Source organism: Dromiciops gliroides, chromosome 5 (assembly GCF_019393635.1).
Source record: "Dromiciops gliroides isolate mDroGli1 chromosome 5, mDroGli1.pri, whole genome shotgun sequence".
In the NCBI taxonomy this organism is placed as follows: Eukaryota; Metazoa; Chordata; class Mammalia; order Microbiotheria; family Microbiotheriidae; genus Dromiciops; species Dromiciops gliroides.
Genome location: NC_057865.1, coordinates 226168913 through 226182907, shown reverse-complemented (window position 1 = coordinate 226182907; position 13995 = coordinate 226168913). Strand labels below are relative to the sequence as shown.

The window sequence follows — 13995 nt, the reverse complement described above, 5'->3', positions numbered from 1 at the left end:
TGGAGGGGGAGTGAGAGTAGTGAGGAGATATTTGAGACACAGATCATCTTATTTACAATTGACTAAGTTCTTTACCCCGAATTATTCTCTCCTCGCTTTGTTGCCAATCCCCCTTCTCCCAACATACCTACACTCACACACCCAAGCCTGCATACACACACACACACACACACACACACACACACACACACACACAAAACTGGAACACCCCTCCCCCACGGGGAACCCTTCCCCTCGACCAGTCCCCCCAGCCCTCACCCATGATGGCCAGTGCAGTGGCTTTGCCCAGTTGGCTCCTCATGGTGTCAATGACCTCCAGGCCACTTCCATCTAGGTTGCAGCGGTTGATGGTGTGGTTTCCAGAGCTGATCCAATACAGTTTGTTCTCAGGAAAATCAATAGCCAGGCCTGGCAGAGAAGATCGAAGGGACAGAGGAAGGAGGGACTTGTCACTTCCAATTTGGCCCAGTGGTGACCCTGAGCCTCCCCCCCCCCGCCCCGGTCTCCTAATACTGAGACATGACTTCCCCACCATGAGAGGGGTCCCCTGCAGGTGGCTGTAAGAGAGGGGAAGAAAGATTTGGGAGAATGGGGAGCCTGTAAGGATCACAGGTTGATAGATCTAAATCTGGAAGGGCCCTCAGAAGCCATCTAGTCCAATCCTCTCATTTTACAGATGAGGAAACTGAGGCTAGGGAGGTCAAGTGACTTGCTCAAGATCACACATAGTAAAGAGAGGTAAGATTTGAACTCAGGTCCTCTGGCCTCAGAACCTGGGCTCCTTCCACAGCACCAAGCTGCTTCCTTGAGATTTTTTTGGGGGGGAAGGGGATGGGAGAAAAGGTGGCAAATAATAAAATGTAGGTAAATCTTTGGGGTTTTTGAACCTTAGAAATTATCTGGTCCAATGTCCTCATCCTACAGATGAGGGAACCAAGGCCAAGGAGGAGAAGAGATTTGTCTAAGGTCATCTGGCAAGGATGTGACAGAACCTAGATTTACGTCTGTATCTTATGAGCCTAAGCCGCAAGCTCTTTCCTCTAGGTTGGTAGCCACTAGGGGGAAGGGCTCTCCTGGGTCTTTGGGTTTGGGGCCCAGGGGCTACGCTCATACCCACAGGGCCTTTCTGGCCCGTGAAGAGGAGGCTACGGTTGCTGCCGTCCAGACTGGCCATGCTGATGTTATCACCATCTGTCCAGTACAGCTTCCTAGAGTAGGAAAAGGTGTGGGATGAGAGGCAAAGGGCTCATACTTCAAGGGCCTAGACTCTCCTGGGGGTCTCCCCACTCCCCCAACACTCTCTGCGGCTTCTCCACCTCCCAAGTCATGGGATCTTTTTGCCCAGCATCCCCGACTGAATGTCCCCCCTCCGATAGGAAGGCTATCTGGGTCTCACACATGACTCTGAAGATGGATGATCTCCCTAGACTGACCCATGCAGGGGGTGGACAACAAGTCCATGTGGCTGCTCTAGTCCCTGGACCACTGCATTCTTGAAGGAGCCATCCAAACGGGCCACGTTAATCTGCTTCTTGTTGGTGTCATAGCTTGTCCAGAACAGATTTCGGGATACCCAGTCCACAGCCAGCCCGTGAGCATTTGGAAGGTCTGAGAAAACATGGAACAGGATGTTATGTGGGAGCACGGAAGGACTCAGGCTGGATTTCTAGTGTCCTAGGGATCCAGAGGACTAGGGACTGTGGGAATAAGGGATGGGAGCCTGGAATTTATACCAGGAGCAGCAGGAGCCAGAGTTAAGAAGGCTCAGGGGTGGGAAGTATAGAAAGAGTAGCATTCATAGATTGGATAGATAGGAGGGTATAGTTCGTAGACTGGAGCTGAGGTCCCAGGTGGGGTGAGATTGGTGGGATACCTGCAGAAACGACTGTCTCAACACCGGTGCCGTTAATGAAGGCGCGTTTAATGGCCTGAGTGCGGACATCAGACCAGTAGACACGCTGCTCCCGGGCATCATAATCGAGGACTGTCACATTGTCAATGTCAGGGACAGTGAACGAGATGATGTAGTTGTAGTAGGGGGCATCTAGGTCCACACCCCGGATCTCCATCTGACGAGCGTACAGCAAGAACTTCTTAAACTCTGTTGGTGATGATGGTGTCACAGAATGGGTCATCAAGGCAGCCCTCTGTCTCCAAATTCTCCTCATATACATAAGGATCTCAACTTGCTCTCTGGGGGAGGGGGCACTCTGATTCTTCTTATTCATTCTTGTATCCTTCAAGACCCAACTCAGGTGCCACCTCCAACAAGAAAGCTTTCCTGACTCCTTGAACTGCACCCTTGCCCCTCAGCCTTTATCACTTCCTGGACCCAGGTAAAAATGATTTGACTCCAAATTTCTCATAGTACTTAGCCTGGACTTCTCATTGACACTTATCCCATTCTTCCCTTGTATCATAGCTATTCATGCATTTCTACCCTTCCCTTTACTAGACTGTAAACTCCTTGATCCATTTTTGTATCAATCAATCAATCAACAAGCATTTATCAAGCACCCTGCACTAGATGAGGTACAAAGAAAAAAAATCCCCATTGACTTACACAGAGTTGGCACTTAAGAGATGTTTGTTGAATGAATGAATGAATGAATGAATGAATGAATGAATGAATGAATGAATGAATCTCCTTTCTCTTTGTACCATTCCACAGCTGTGGTCCAGAGTGCCCGAGTCCTGCCCATCCCTGCCTCAATTCACCACTGGCTCCTGTAAGACCCCACCCTTCCACCTCCATACCATAGCACGTGATGTTGTCCTTGTCCAGCTTCATGAGGTGGGGGCAAGCACAGGAGACGGTTCGGTTGTAGTTGATGAGGCACAGATGAGAACAAGGACCCCGGCCTCCATTGGCCTCACAGGGATTAGGAGCTGGAGGTCAGAGGGAGAAGAGCAATTGGGCCCTCTGCTCAGGTGCCCCCCCTGCCTGGCACATCCCATTCTTTCCTTCTTTACCTGCCTTATTCCAACCTTGTCCTCTCCCCTGTGTTTCTGGTCCAACTATCCCTCCACTAAAGAGATTCCCTTCCATCACCGGCACCAGGCTGGGCAGATCATTGCCCCCAACTTTGATTCCATTCCTGTATTCTAGCCCAATGGGATTCTACCCTCCTGAGTTGGAGGGAAGCTAAGCAAAAATGGGGACCTTCCCTGCTTAGCTGAGGGCCATAATGATACATTATACATCTATCTCTGCTTCCCATTCAGGCCTCCCTCTTATCCAAGAACAGAAAACTGGCTCCCCACTTATCAGCCTTTCCTTCCCCAAGTCCTCCGTACCCATAGGCTGCCTAGAGGGGTGATACACTTGCAGATCAAAGGGCTGTGTATTGGTCCGCTGGACAACGGTGACATTGTGGCCAGTCCACTTGTTGGCTTTGGCCAGTGTGTTTGTTCGCCAGTCTGTCCAGTACACCTCTCCTCCATAGAGCGTCACTGCAAAGGGATGTGACAGGAACTCGTGTCCCCGGAGCACTTCCATGTGGCCAGAGCCGTCGTAGCGGGCTGAGTAAATGGCATCAGACCTAAGAATATGTATGGAAAGTGAGGGGGCTGCCAGGACTCATTCACTCTTTCCTTCAGCCTACCCTCTCCCAGAGCTCCTCTCCTAATTAAGAGACTCAAATTAACCCCTGACCCCTCCAAACCTGATGGGGGTGAGACTAGAGTGAGACCCCACTAAGCCCAGTCCATACCTCCTCTTATTCACCCTCTTCTTGGTCTTTAACTGTGCTCACCCTTGAGTTCCTAGATTCCCTGAGCCACCCCCATTCTCTCATCAGATTTTACTCCATCCTCTGCCCTTCTCCAACTCTCAAATAACATCTGCCTCCTGGTCCTTATCTCTTTACCGCTGCTTCCGTCATTTCCCACCCTAGAACAATTATCTCTTCCAGTAAACTTCTTCAATGGTCCTGAGAGCCCCTGCTGACCCTGGAGGGCACGCTCCCCCAGAGGCCAGTGGGGAGCCTGATTTGGGGTTCTAAGGTTGCCTTTGGTGGCTGAAGGGGTTACAGGACAGGCAGGAGGATGAGGCCTAAGGAAAGAGAAGGAGGCTGACCGAGCATCAATCCAGAGGATACGTTTCTCCAGGTAGTCCACGGTGAGCCCATTGGGCCAGCCTCCAGATCCAGTTTCCCGATGGATGGTGCGTCGGCCAGCTCCACTCATGGAGGCTGCCTCAATTCGGGGAAGGCTTGCATCCCAATCTGTCCAGAATAGGATCCTGGGGTGGGGGTGAGAGGATAAAAGTAAGAGAACAAAGACAGGAAGCCTCCTGGCCTGCCCAAAACAGAATCCTGAGGGGATGGGGGAGGGGATAGGAGCTATCACCTCAGTGATAATAACCCTTTTTTTTATAATGCTTCAAGGCTCACAAAGCTTCATATTTACTCATTTTATCCCTTCAACCATCATGGAAGTCAGGGGCTATTATTAGTCCGATTTTTTTACAAATGAGGAAACTGAGGCAGACAGTGATTAAAGTAACTTTACCATAGTCACACAATTTATGTGTCTAAGGCAGGATTTGAACTCAGGTCTTGCCAACTCCAAATCCAGCACTCGATCCAATAAGCCACCTGACTCCCTCATCCTGAATGAGGAGGAGCAGGGGAAGGCTCACCCGTCACGGGGGTCCAGTGCTATAGCCCTGGGGTGTTCTATGTCTCCAGCCAGGAGGGTGGTTCTCATCGTCCCATCCAGCTTGGCCACTTCAATCTGGTCCAGGTTGCTCTCGACCCAGTATATGTTGCCAGCAATCCAGTCTACAGCCAGGCCCTCAGGCGTTGCCAATCCATACTGAATCACCACCTCAAAGCTAGTCAGGGCTAAAGAGGGGGGAGGCGGTTTGTAATGAGGTTAGATCCCACTGGGTGGGAGGGTACAGGCAGTCCAAGAGTCTCACCACCTCAGACACTTTCCTAATCTCCTTTGCACCTCCCCCTGCTCTCCAACCCCAGATTTCTAATACTCCCTCAGTTGTCCCTCTCACCTCCCAAGAACAGGGATCAAACCCAGCGCCAAAGATGTGAGTAGGGCTCATAACCTCCCAGTTTCTCCTTTATCCCCATTTAATACACCTATTACTTCTGAGAAGGGGTGTCCCCCCCCCAAAAAAAAACCTTTCCAATAAGCCCAGCTCCAATTCCAGCTCTGAGACTGCTCATTATGCTAATTATCAGGCTGGTAGCTCCTCTGATGATAATTACGGGGCGTCAGCCGACAGGACTTAAAGCAGAATCTAACTCGATTAGCGGGGTGGGGGGGGGAATAAGAGGGGAAAGGGAGCCAGTGGCCCCTGTCTGTCTGTCTGTCTGTGCCTCCTCCTGGAGTGTGTGGGTTTTCTCCACATGCCTCTCTTTATATCTCCGTCCCCGCCTCTCCTCCATCCCAAGTTATCATGTGTTGTTCTCCCATCCCCAGTCGGGTCACCTCCATTGTCCAGCAGCTTTCCCCGGTAGATCTTGTCCTCCACCACGTCAGTCCAGTAGAGGGCACTATGGCTGAGGTGAAAATCTAGAGCAATGGTGTTGCGAAGGCCAGGCACCAGAACGCTGTAGTCCCCTTTGTGAAGGTCAATCCGACGGATTTCATGCCGATTGGAGAAGATGATGAATGGCTTGAAAGGGTCTGAGGGAGAGTGGGAGGAGGTTGGCAAGGGACCTAGACATCCCTATTTTTTCCACTGCAGCCCGGGAGAGGGGGGCGGTCCTGGGATCTTCCAGCCCCAGAGAGGACCCTCAAGAAGGGTTCTGATGGGGGCAGCTAGGTGGCACAGTGGATAAAGCACCAGCCCTGGATTCAGGAAGATCTGAGTTCAAATCCAGCCTCAGACACTTGACACTAGCTGTGTGGTGTGACCCTGGGCAAGTCACTTAACCCTCACTGCCCCGCAAAAAAAAAAATAAAAATAGGAAGGGTTCTGATGCTCAGCCCCCCACTCTCTGCAAAAGGAGGTCCCGATACACAGCTCCTCCAATGATGGCATCCACAGGTCAGCCCTCTCCTCCCCCATTCCAGCCCCACAGGGCCAGCCCCCGAGTCATACCCATGCTCCGGCAGCTCTCGCCGTCGGGCTCCAGCATCCAGCCCTCATAGCAAGAACACTTGACGCTGAACTTGTTCTGCTCACACTTCTGGCTGCACTTGAGGTGCTTGGCACAGTAGCTCTGGATCTGACAGGTGCGGTTGTCGGGTGCCAGCTCCATGCCCAGAGGACATGAGCACAAGATGCCCTCCCCAGGCGCCACGGAGCAGTTGTGGCTGCAGCCACCATTGTTCAGGGAACACTGGTCTTTAGGGAAAGAATCAGGAGGAAAGGGATCAGGCCAAGAAGGCGGACTTGAAAGGCCCAGCCCCAATGGGGCACCCAGAAAGCCTTCTTGGTATTAGAGAATCGCATGAAGTTTTGGGAAGAAAGGACCCCTACCGGGCTTCTAGACCAATTCCTCCCCTGGGAAACTTAGATTTGCCTTTGGAACTGCCACAGTACTTTGTAGATGCTTATCCTATTTTGCTTTGTATCATTATCTGGGTCCTTATCTTATGTCTACAATTGTAAACAGGGGGGAAGAAATACTTTCCTTCCTGGGCCCTTTGTGGACTTGGGGCATGGGTGTGCAGGTGTGGGGATGTTCTCATCCCAAAATTTACTCTTGTCCAATCTATTTCCCATCAGAGGGCCTCTTCCCCTTCCCCACCCCCACCCCTTGACCCCTGACCTCCCCCTCAAAGCTGAAGCTGCCCTGCCTGGCAACCGCTGAGTTTGGCCCCACCTGGCTTTATCTCCCACCGCTCCCGGACACAAACCTTCCTTTCCGGCAAAACTGGTTTACTTTCTGTCCCCCAAACACACCCTAATGCATTCCTTCCACCCAGAATTTGCCTTTTGCAAATTTCCTTTCCACCTTTCCTTTTGCTTTTTCCTTTCCACCTATCCTAAGCCAAATCCCTAAGGTGGCGGAGAAATCACCTCCGATCCCACTTATGCTTTCTGACTTTCCCTGCCCAGACCAATCTAACTGACCGATTGGTCAATCAGGGGTGCTCTGAACCCTACAACTCACCACCTTGAGCATTCTTTTGGCACTTCTCTCACCTGGATTCTTAGTTTACCTTTTTCCTGTGTTACTTCAGTCTCCTCGACCAGAGGGTAAGTTTTTAGAGGGCAGAGACAATGGCCCCCTTTGCCCTCCCCCTCCCCAGTGCCTGATATCTATGTGAATCCATGCAAGACAGGTGATTTCACCAGCATGAGTAACTCCAGGTATAGAAACTTCCTCAGCTGATAGAGATCAGTCTTTGGAAGTTGCCCTAGGCACCTAGAGGTGATATGACTTGCCTGGATCTCAGAACTAGTTAGCATCAGCAGAAGGGATTTAAAATCAAGTCTTCCTGACTCTTTGGCATTCTCTCCTCTAAGCTAGGCTGGTCCCTGCTGGGCACGTAGCATGAGGGAAATAAACAGATGTGGACCGGCCCCACCCACCAGGAACTTACCACACAGCTCGCCCTCATCCGAGCCGTCTCCACAATCATCCTTGCCGTCACAGAGCTTGTCGGGGGGCAGGCAGACAGAGGTGTTGTTGGCACAAGGGTGTGAAGGGGGCTTGCAGGCCAAGGACTCACAATTCTCCTCATCCGAGTTGTCCACACAGTCACTGTCCCCATCACATACCCAGGCCTTACTGATACACCGTCCTGGTTGGGAAGATGGAGTGGGAGTGGACAGTTAGCAGGAGGAAGGGCGTCTATACTCACCCCGTATAATCCCCACTTCCATCCTTTAAGATTCAATGGGTTTAGGGATAGCAGGATGTAGATGTGGTTTGGGTTGCAGTAGGTACAAGAAGTCCCCAGGGGGATTTAAGACTTAGTACTAAATGGGCTGTATTTTCAGTTCCTTTCCTGGGATGATGTAATACCTACTTCATACTGTGGATTGGGTATCTACACTGCCCTGCTCCCATGGACCCCCAGCCATCCCAGTCTCCTTCCCCACTACCTCCTTTCCTACTCCCCAAGTGAACTCCCTTAAAGTTCTCAGCACATAATAGGTACTATGTTTCTTCCCTTCCCTTCCATACCAGTCTGCTTCCCTACTCCTTGAGTGAATCCTCTTTAAAGCTCTTAGCACAGCTCCTGACACACAGTAGGTGCTATGTAAATGTTTCTTCCTTTCCCTTTTCCTTCTGCCCAGTCTCTTTTTCCACCTCCTAGTTCCTCTCTTGCTTCCTTCTTGCCACATCACTCCCAGGGGCCTCTTTTCTTTACCTGAATCTTTGCAGCCAAACTTGACATTGGGGTCACAGACGTGTGTGACCCCTTCACAATTCTTCTCATCACTGGAATCCATACAGTCCGTGTCTCCATCACAGCGCCACCTCAGGGGGATACACAGCCCATCCAGCCGGCACTGAAATTCATCTGCGTGGCAGCCACCAGGAGGTCGAGTGGCTGGAGACAAGGGGTGGAGGGGAACATTAGGGGGGCAGCCTCTCTCCTCATCCCCGAGTTCAGCCTCATAACCCTGGGTGTCTAGATTTCTCCTCAGAAAGGAGTTCAAACCTCCAGGCCGGACAGGAGTCATCCAAATGCTCTCCTCTGCCTACTTCCCCATGTCTTTCCATCTCCAAGGTGACCATCTGTGCTCACACTGAATCTGTCACCAAGGTCCGCTCAGTTCTTCCTTCCCACTGGCTTTTCCACTTGCCCTTTTTCCTCTCTGCCATCACCTTAGCTCAGCCCCTAATCAGCTCATACCTGGATGATCACAACAGCTTCCTTCCTAGCTGCTTTCCTTGTTCCTTGTTCCTTCATCCTTCATCCCTGGCTGATTAATCTGCCTAAAATAGCACCTTCAACTTCTCACTTCTCTGCTCAAAAAATCTGCCATGGCTTCCCACAGCCTCTAGAGACCCTTCAAGGTCTGGCTCCATTGTACTTGTCCAACCTTCTCTTCTGTTCCCTCCTTTTCAACTCAAACCGGAGTCTGTCAGACTTATTTGCTAAATCCTATTGAAGAACTGATAGTGTCTCCCCACCCCCCAGAAAGCCTTCCTTAACCACCGAGACCCAGAGTTATCTTCCCCTTTCATCGACTCCCATTGAACCTATGCCTGTGTTGTTCCCTCAGCATTTACCACATACTACCTTGTTTGTTAGTTATCTTTTCATGTGTGTGTGTGTCGTCTCCCCAAATAGACTGTAAGATCCTTGAGGACAGGAATTGTCTTATCTTTCTTTGTATCCCCTAATAATTTTGATTGATTGATGAAGTGGTCATGAGTCTCATTCCGGTTTCTGTCCCCATTCTGAAACACTGCCTAGCTCTTTTCCTCCAGGTGCCCTCCCTGATGCAGTTGGTGTGGTTCTAGATGCTGTGCCCCTCTACAGTGCCCATGTTGGCTGGTAGTGATGGCATGGGCATAGTTGCTGTGATGTCCCTGTGAAGCTCCTATCCAAATACCCAGAATGGTTGGTGTGGGTCTGGCTTCTGTGCTATCTCTGTGTCCGTCTCCTCTATGTGACTTTGAGTTTAAATACTATGCCAAGGTGCCAAGCATAGTTAATTTTCATCTGGCTGCTCCTCCCCTCCCTTGCCCCAAGTTCTTCTCCTCTGGGTACTCTCTTGGTTTGGTGTGGGTCTATAGCTTCTGGGTCCCCTCAGAGCCCTCTCTTTTAGGTCCCTATTTTGACTGGTGCAGTTGGCATAGGTATGGCTATCAGACTGCCTCCCTGCCAGGTGCCCACCCCTGTTAGTAGAGTTGGTGCCACTCTGGTCATGCTTCTCTTCTGCAGGTGCCTGCCCTGACCGGTGCAGGTTTGCTAGCTTTGCCCCCCATGCCCCTCTCCTTCAGATGCCCACCCTGGTTGGTGCAGTTGGCATGGGTTTCATCGCTGTAGTCTCCACAGTCATTGTCCCCATCACAGGTCCAGTGCTCAGGGATGCATCGGCCGCTGTTACACTTGAACTGGGTGCTGGAGCAGGAATGACTGCAGCCAGCCTCATCACTGTTATCTCCGCAGTCATTGTCTGGCAGACGGATGGGGGGGTGGGGAGCAGGCAGGGGAGGAGAAAGGGAGGGAGGGTGTCAGCAGAGCCGGCCTTCCCCAAGCCTCCCACTTGGTGCCTCTCTCCACCCACCCCCCAACTCCAGATCACCCCCCAGACCCTCAGGACTCCTCGGCCCCTCCCCTCCCTCCCCACCTCCCCCAGTGAGAAAACAACAAACAGAAAAGACACAGAAACTGCATAGATTGCAGCATGCACCATGGACCACACAGCTGAGGACTGGGGGAGGGAGGGAGAGGGATGCTCCTCAGAGCCCCCTTCCCATGTCCTGGCCTCCATCTGGGGAGAAACAGTGGTCTCTCCTCAATCATACTTTAGAGGGGATGGGGGTAGGTCTCTGATCAATTGGTCTTCCTTCCTTCCTTCCTTCCTTCCTTCCTTCCTTCCTTCCTTCCTTCCTTCCTTCCTTCCTTCCTTCCTTCCTTCCTTCCTTCCTTCCTTCCTTCCCTCCTTCCTTCCTTCTTTCCCTCCCTCCCTCCCTCCCTCCTTCCTTCCTTGCTTTATTTCCAGGAATCTCTGCTTTCCTAGGGAGCAGTGGGGAAGAACAGGCACAAGAGGAAGCCTCTAGTTCACCCTTGTTCCTATATGATAGGAGGGACCAAATTCAGCCCCAATTCATTCTGAAATCTATACATTTTAATTTCAGGGGAGGGCGTGGGCCAGGCCACCAGCAGTTGGGTAGCAGTGGTCCATTAGAGGTAAGGGGACCTTGGCACCCAGTGATCAAGCTGATTTTGCCTCTCTGTATATAAGGTGGCTGGCTTTCTCATCAGGCTGTGTGTGTGTGTGTGTGTGTGTGTGTGTGTGTGTGTGTGTGTGTGTGTGTGTGTGTATGTGTATGCACGCACAGAGGGAGGACTTCTAATATTATAAATGATTCAACCATATCAAAGCCCTGAGCCTATCTCATGAGAGGCCATCCATCCTACTTCACATTCTTCTTTCCTTCTCCCCAGCTCTCATTCACTTAGTACCTCTCTCTGTCCCTTCTCTCTCTTCCCCTCTCTCTACCTCCTTCCCTTCCTTTCTCATCTCTTTCCATGTTTTTCATTCTCCCTGGGCTGTTGCCTCTTGCCCCACCTCCCCCCAGGTCCTTGGGGAGGGGAGGGGAGGCAAAGATCTACAAAACTGTCTGGCAGGGAAATTGATGGAGCTGCGGAGGATCATGGGGAATGGAACTGCCCACAGGGCTGGACCAGAGGCTCTGTGTGAGTTGATAGTGCATGTGCTACTATGCACTGACCGGCAGGCTCAGGACAGGTCTTTTCGTCAGAGCCGTCCCCACAATCCTTCTCTGAAACACAGAAACAGCCAGGGGGACCATTGGCACAGCAGCGACACAGCACAACCCAGTAACACAACACTCAACACTCACAATTATGTCATGATGGAACAAGGGCAGCCAGTTTGCACCCCGGGGACAACATGACAGTGTCTGAAAACCCCAAGACAGTGACAGGACACACACATATGTAGACACACACACAGTGACACCCTCAGCTCAGGCAGAGCATCACCTGGTCCGTGGCTGGCTCCCGGGAGCAGACATTCAGTGAGGTGGGCAAGGACTCCAGGGGAAAGGGGTTCAAGAGAAGGGACGGAGGCTTCCCTGCTCAGACTGCTCTCTAATTTGGGCCCCTCTAGGGCAGGCATTCCTAACCTTTTGGGTGTCATGGACCCCTCTGGCAGGTTTGGTGAAATCTATGGACCCTTTCTCAGAATAATGTTTTTTAAATGCACTAAATGAAAAACAGAAGACTACTATGGAAACCAAGGATGCTTAATTAAGTTATCAAAGTATTTAAGAAAAACAATCAGGTTCATGGGTCTAGGTTAGGATCCCCTGATCTGTGTGCTCTTTTTTCTCCCTAAGAGTCCCGCAGGTCTAGCCTGAGACAAGAGAAGGGGAAGAGAAAACCAGAATAACAATAATAACAGATCTTTATCTAGTGCCTAAAGTTTGCACTGTCTAATCTGAGTATATTTCTAGACTGTCTCCCATTAGCCAGGCCCAGTCAGGTGCCTAGCTTCTCCTCCTCCTCCTCCCTTCTCCTCTATCCACCATAGCAAGACCTCAGCCTGTTGGAGAGAGGGAGGCTACAGCCTGGTTTTACACCCTACTCTTTTATCCAGGGCTTGTCCTATTACCTCTATTGCCTCAACGATTAGACGGGGAGGAAAAGAGAGGGAACTGGGAACAGAGAGGAGAAGCCCTTACCGTTGTCACAGCGCCAGTTCATGTTGATACATCTGCCATTGTTGCAGGTAAACTGAGTCAGGGGGAAACAGGTGGGGTAGGCTGTGGGTGTGGGAGGAATGAGGGTTGGGTAAGCCACAGAGGGGTCAGTGGGGTGAGTGGATGGCTCTAGGCTCAGAGCACTACACCTCACCCCTACACCTCACTGCCTAGAAATGTCCATCACCATGGGCAGGATGGAGAGGGGGGCCCTCAGTATTTAGTGTCCTTCATCCCAGTGGGAAATCAGGGGGACCTCAGAGCAAGCAGTTCTCCATTACATGAGGAGCAGGGAGAAGCCCTTCTTGCAACCCCACCCAAAGCCCACAGCCTTCTTCTCTACCTCTTCCCCTTCCCACTCTCTCACCACATGAGGCTGACTCATCAGAGCGGTCACCACAGTCGTCGTCTAGGTCACACGTCCAAGAGATGGGGATGCATCGGCCACTGGCACAGGAGAACTGATTGGGGGGGCAGGTTCGGGCTGTGGGTAACCGAGGTTGGGGGTAAAGTCATGAGTGTGCACGCTCCCTCCCCTCCCCACCTCACAGGCCATCCCTGAGGCATCACTTCCACATTTCTTGCTATAGCTTCAAATCCTCCATAAAGGTTATGGGGTCAAACATAGTCATACGTTTAGAGCTAGAAAGGACACTGGATGTCATTTAGCACAATCCCCTCATTTTTATCAATGAGGATACTGAGGAATAGGGATGGTAAGTAATTTTCCTGAGGTCACATGAGCAATAGGTGGCAGAGTTGACATTTTAACCTATTTTAACCTCTGGTTCCATAGCTGGTATTTCCCACAGCTTATAGGGCTGCAGAACAGAATGTTTGAGGAGAATGACCCCCTTCTACCTTCTCACCAAAACTCTATTTTATCTCATTCTCCTTTCTAACCCCAAATCTCTTTGTGCTTTTTTTGGGGGGGGGGGGCGGGGGCAGGGCAGTGAGGGTTAAGTGACTTGACCAGGGTCACACAGCTAGTAAGTGTCAAGTGTCTGAGGCTGGATTTGAACTCAGGTCCTCCTGAATCCTAGGGCAGTGCTCTATCCACTGTGCCACCTAGCTGCCCCTCTCCTTGTGCTTTTCGAGGAAGATGGCCCCAATCTCTTCAGTCTTTTGCTACCTGGAGAGGTGTATGCTAAAGTCTAGCCTTCCTTCCTTGGGCTGTGTTGTTTTGGTCTTTTCACACTTGTTCCACCTTCCAGGGATACAGAATATTGGGCCCAGTTCCTTCAGATTCCCCTTCAGGTACTTCTGTAGCCTAAATTTCAGCTTTCCTTCTGTCTCTACAACTCATTGTTTCTATCTTCCTCAGGTCATTTTTCTCCTTCTCTCTTTCCTTCACCCCCCCTACCCCCTGCTTTCACAGGGCAGCATTAGTGTCCCTTATCCTCTTTTAATTATCTCTTTTCCCTCCCCAGTCCCCTCCTCTCCCAGATCCCAGAGGGCAACACCACACCTGAGCAGGTAGAGTTGGATTCATCCTCGCTGTTTCCACAGTCATTGTCCCCATCACACAGCCATCGGTTAGGGATACACCGATTATTCTCACACTTGAAGCGGTCAGAGGGGCATGTATGCTGGTCTAAAGGGGGAAAAATTTGGGGTGAGGAGAGTAAGGGAAGCCCCTGGCTTCTTCATGGCATGGGGGTATCCC

General features: G+C 51.2%; 1 protein-coding gene across 1 annotated transcript in view; it reads right to left on the bottom strand.

The window, feature by feature from the left end:
- The window catches only part of LRP1 (LDL receptor related protein 1), a 114977-nt gene that overhangs the window by 58108 nt on the left and 42874 nt on the right, over positions 1-13995 (bottom strand). The window contains exons 17-32 of the mRNA XM_043969073.1: positions 13798-13923; positions 12697-12813; positions 12312-12392; positions 9887-10054; positions 8293-8475; positions 7519-7719; positions 6068-6313; positions 5452-5649; positions 4643-4847; positions 4079-4243; positions 3298-3542; positions 2758-2889; positions 1874-2101; positions 1434-1608; positions 1114-1208; positions 259-408 (exon numbers count right to left, since the gene is read on the bottom strand). Coding sequence (XP_043825008.1) covers positions 259-408; positions 1114-1208; positions 1434-1608; positions 1874-2101; positions 2758-2889; positions 3298-3542; positions 4079-4243; positions 4643-4847; positions 5452-5649; positions 6068-6313; positions 7519-7719; positions 8293-8475; positions 9887-10054; positions 12312-12392; positions 12697-12813; positions 13798-13923 — 2715 coding nt within the window. The remainder of the gene's footprint in view (positions 1-258; positions 409-1113; positions 1209-1433; positions 1609-1873; positions 2102-2757; positions 2890-3297; positions 3543-4078; positions 4244-4642; positions 4848-5451; positions 5650-6067; positions 6314-7518; positions 7720-8292; positions 8476-9886; positions 10055-12311; positions 12393-12696; positions 12814-13797; positions 13924-13995) is intronic.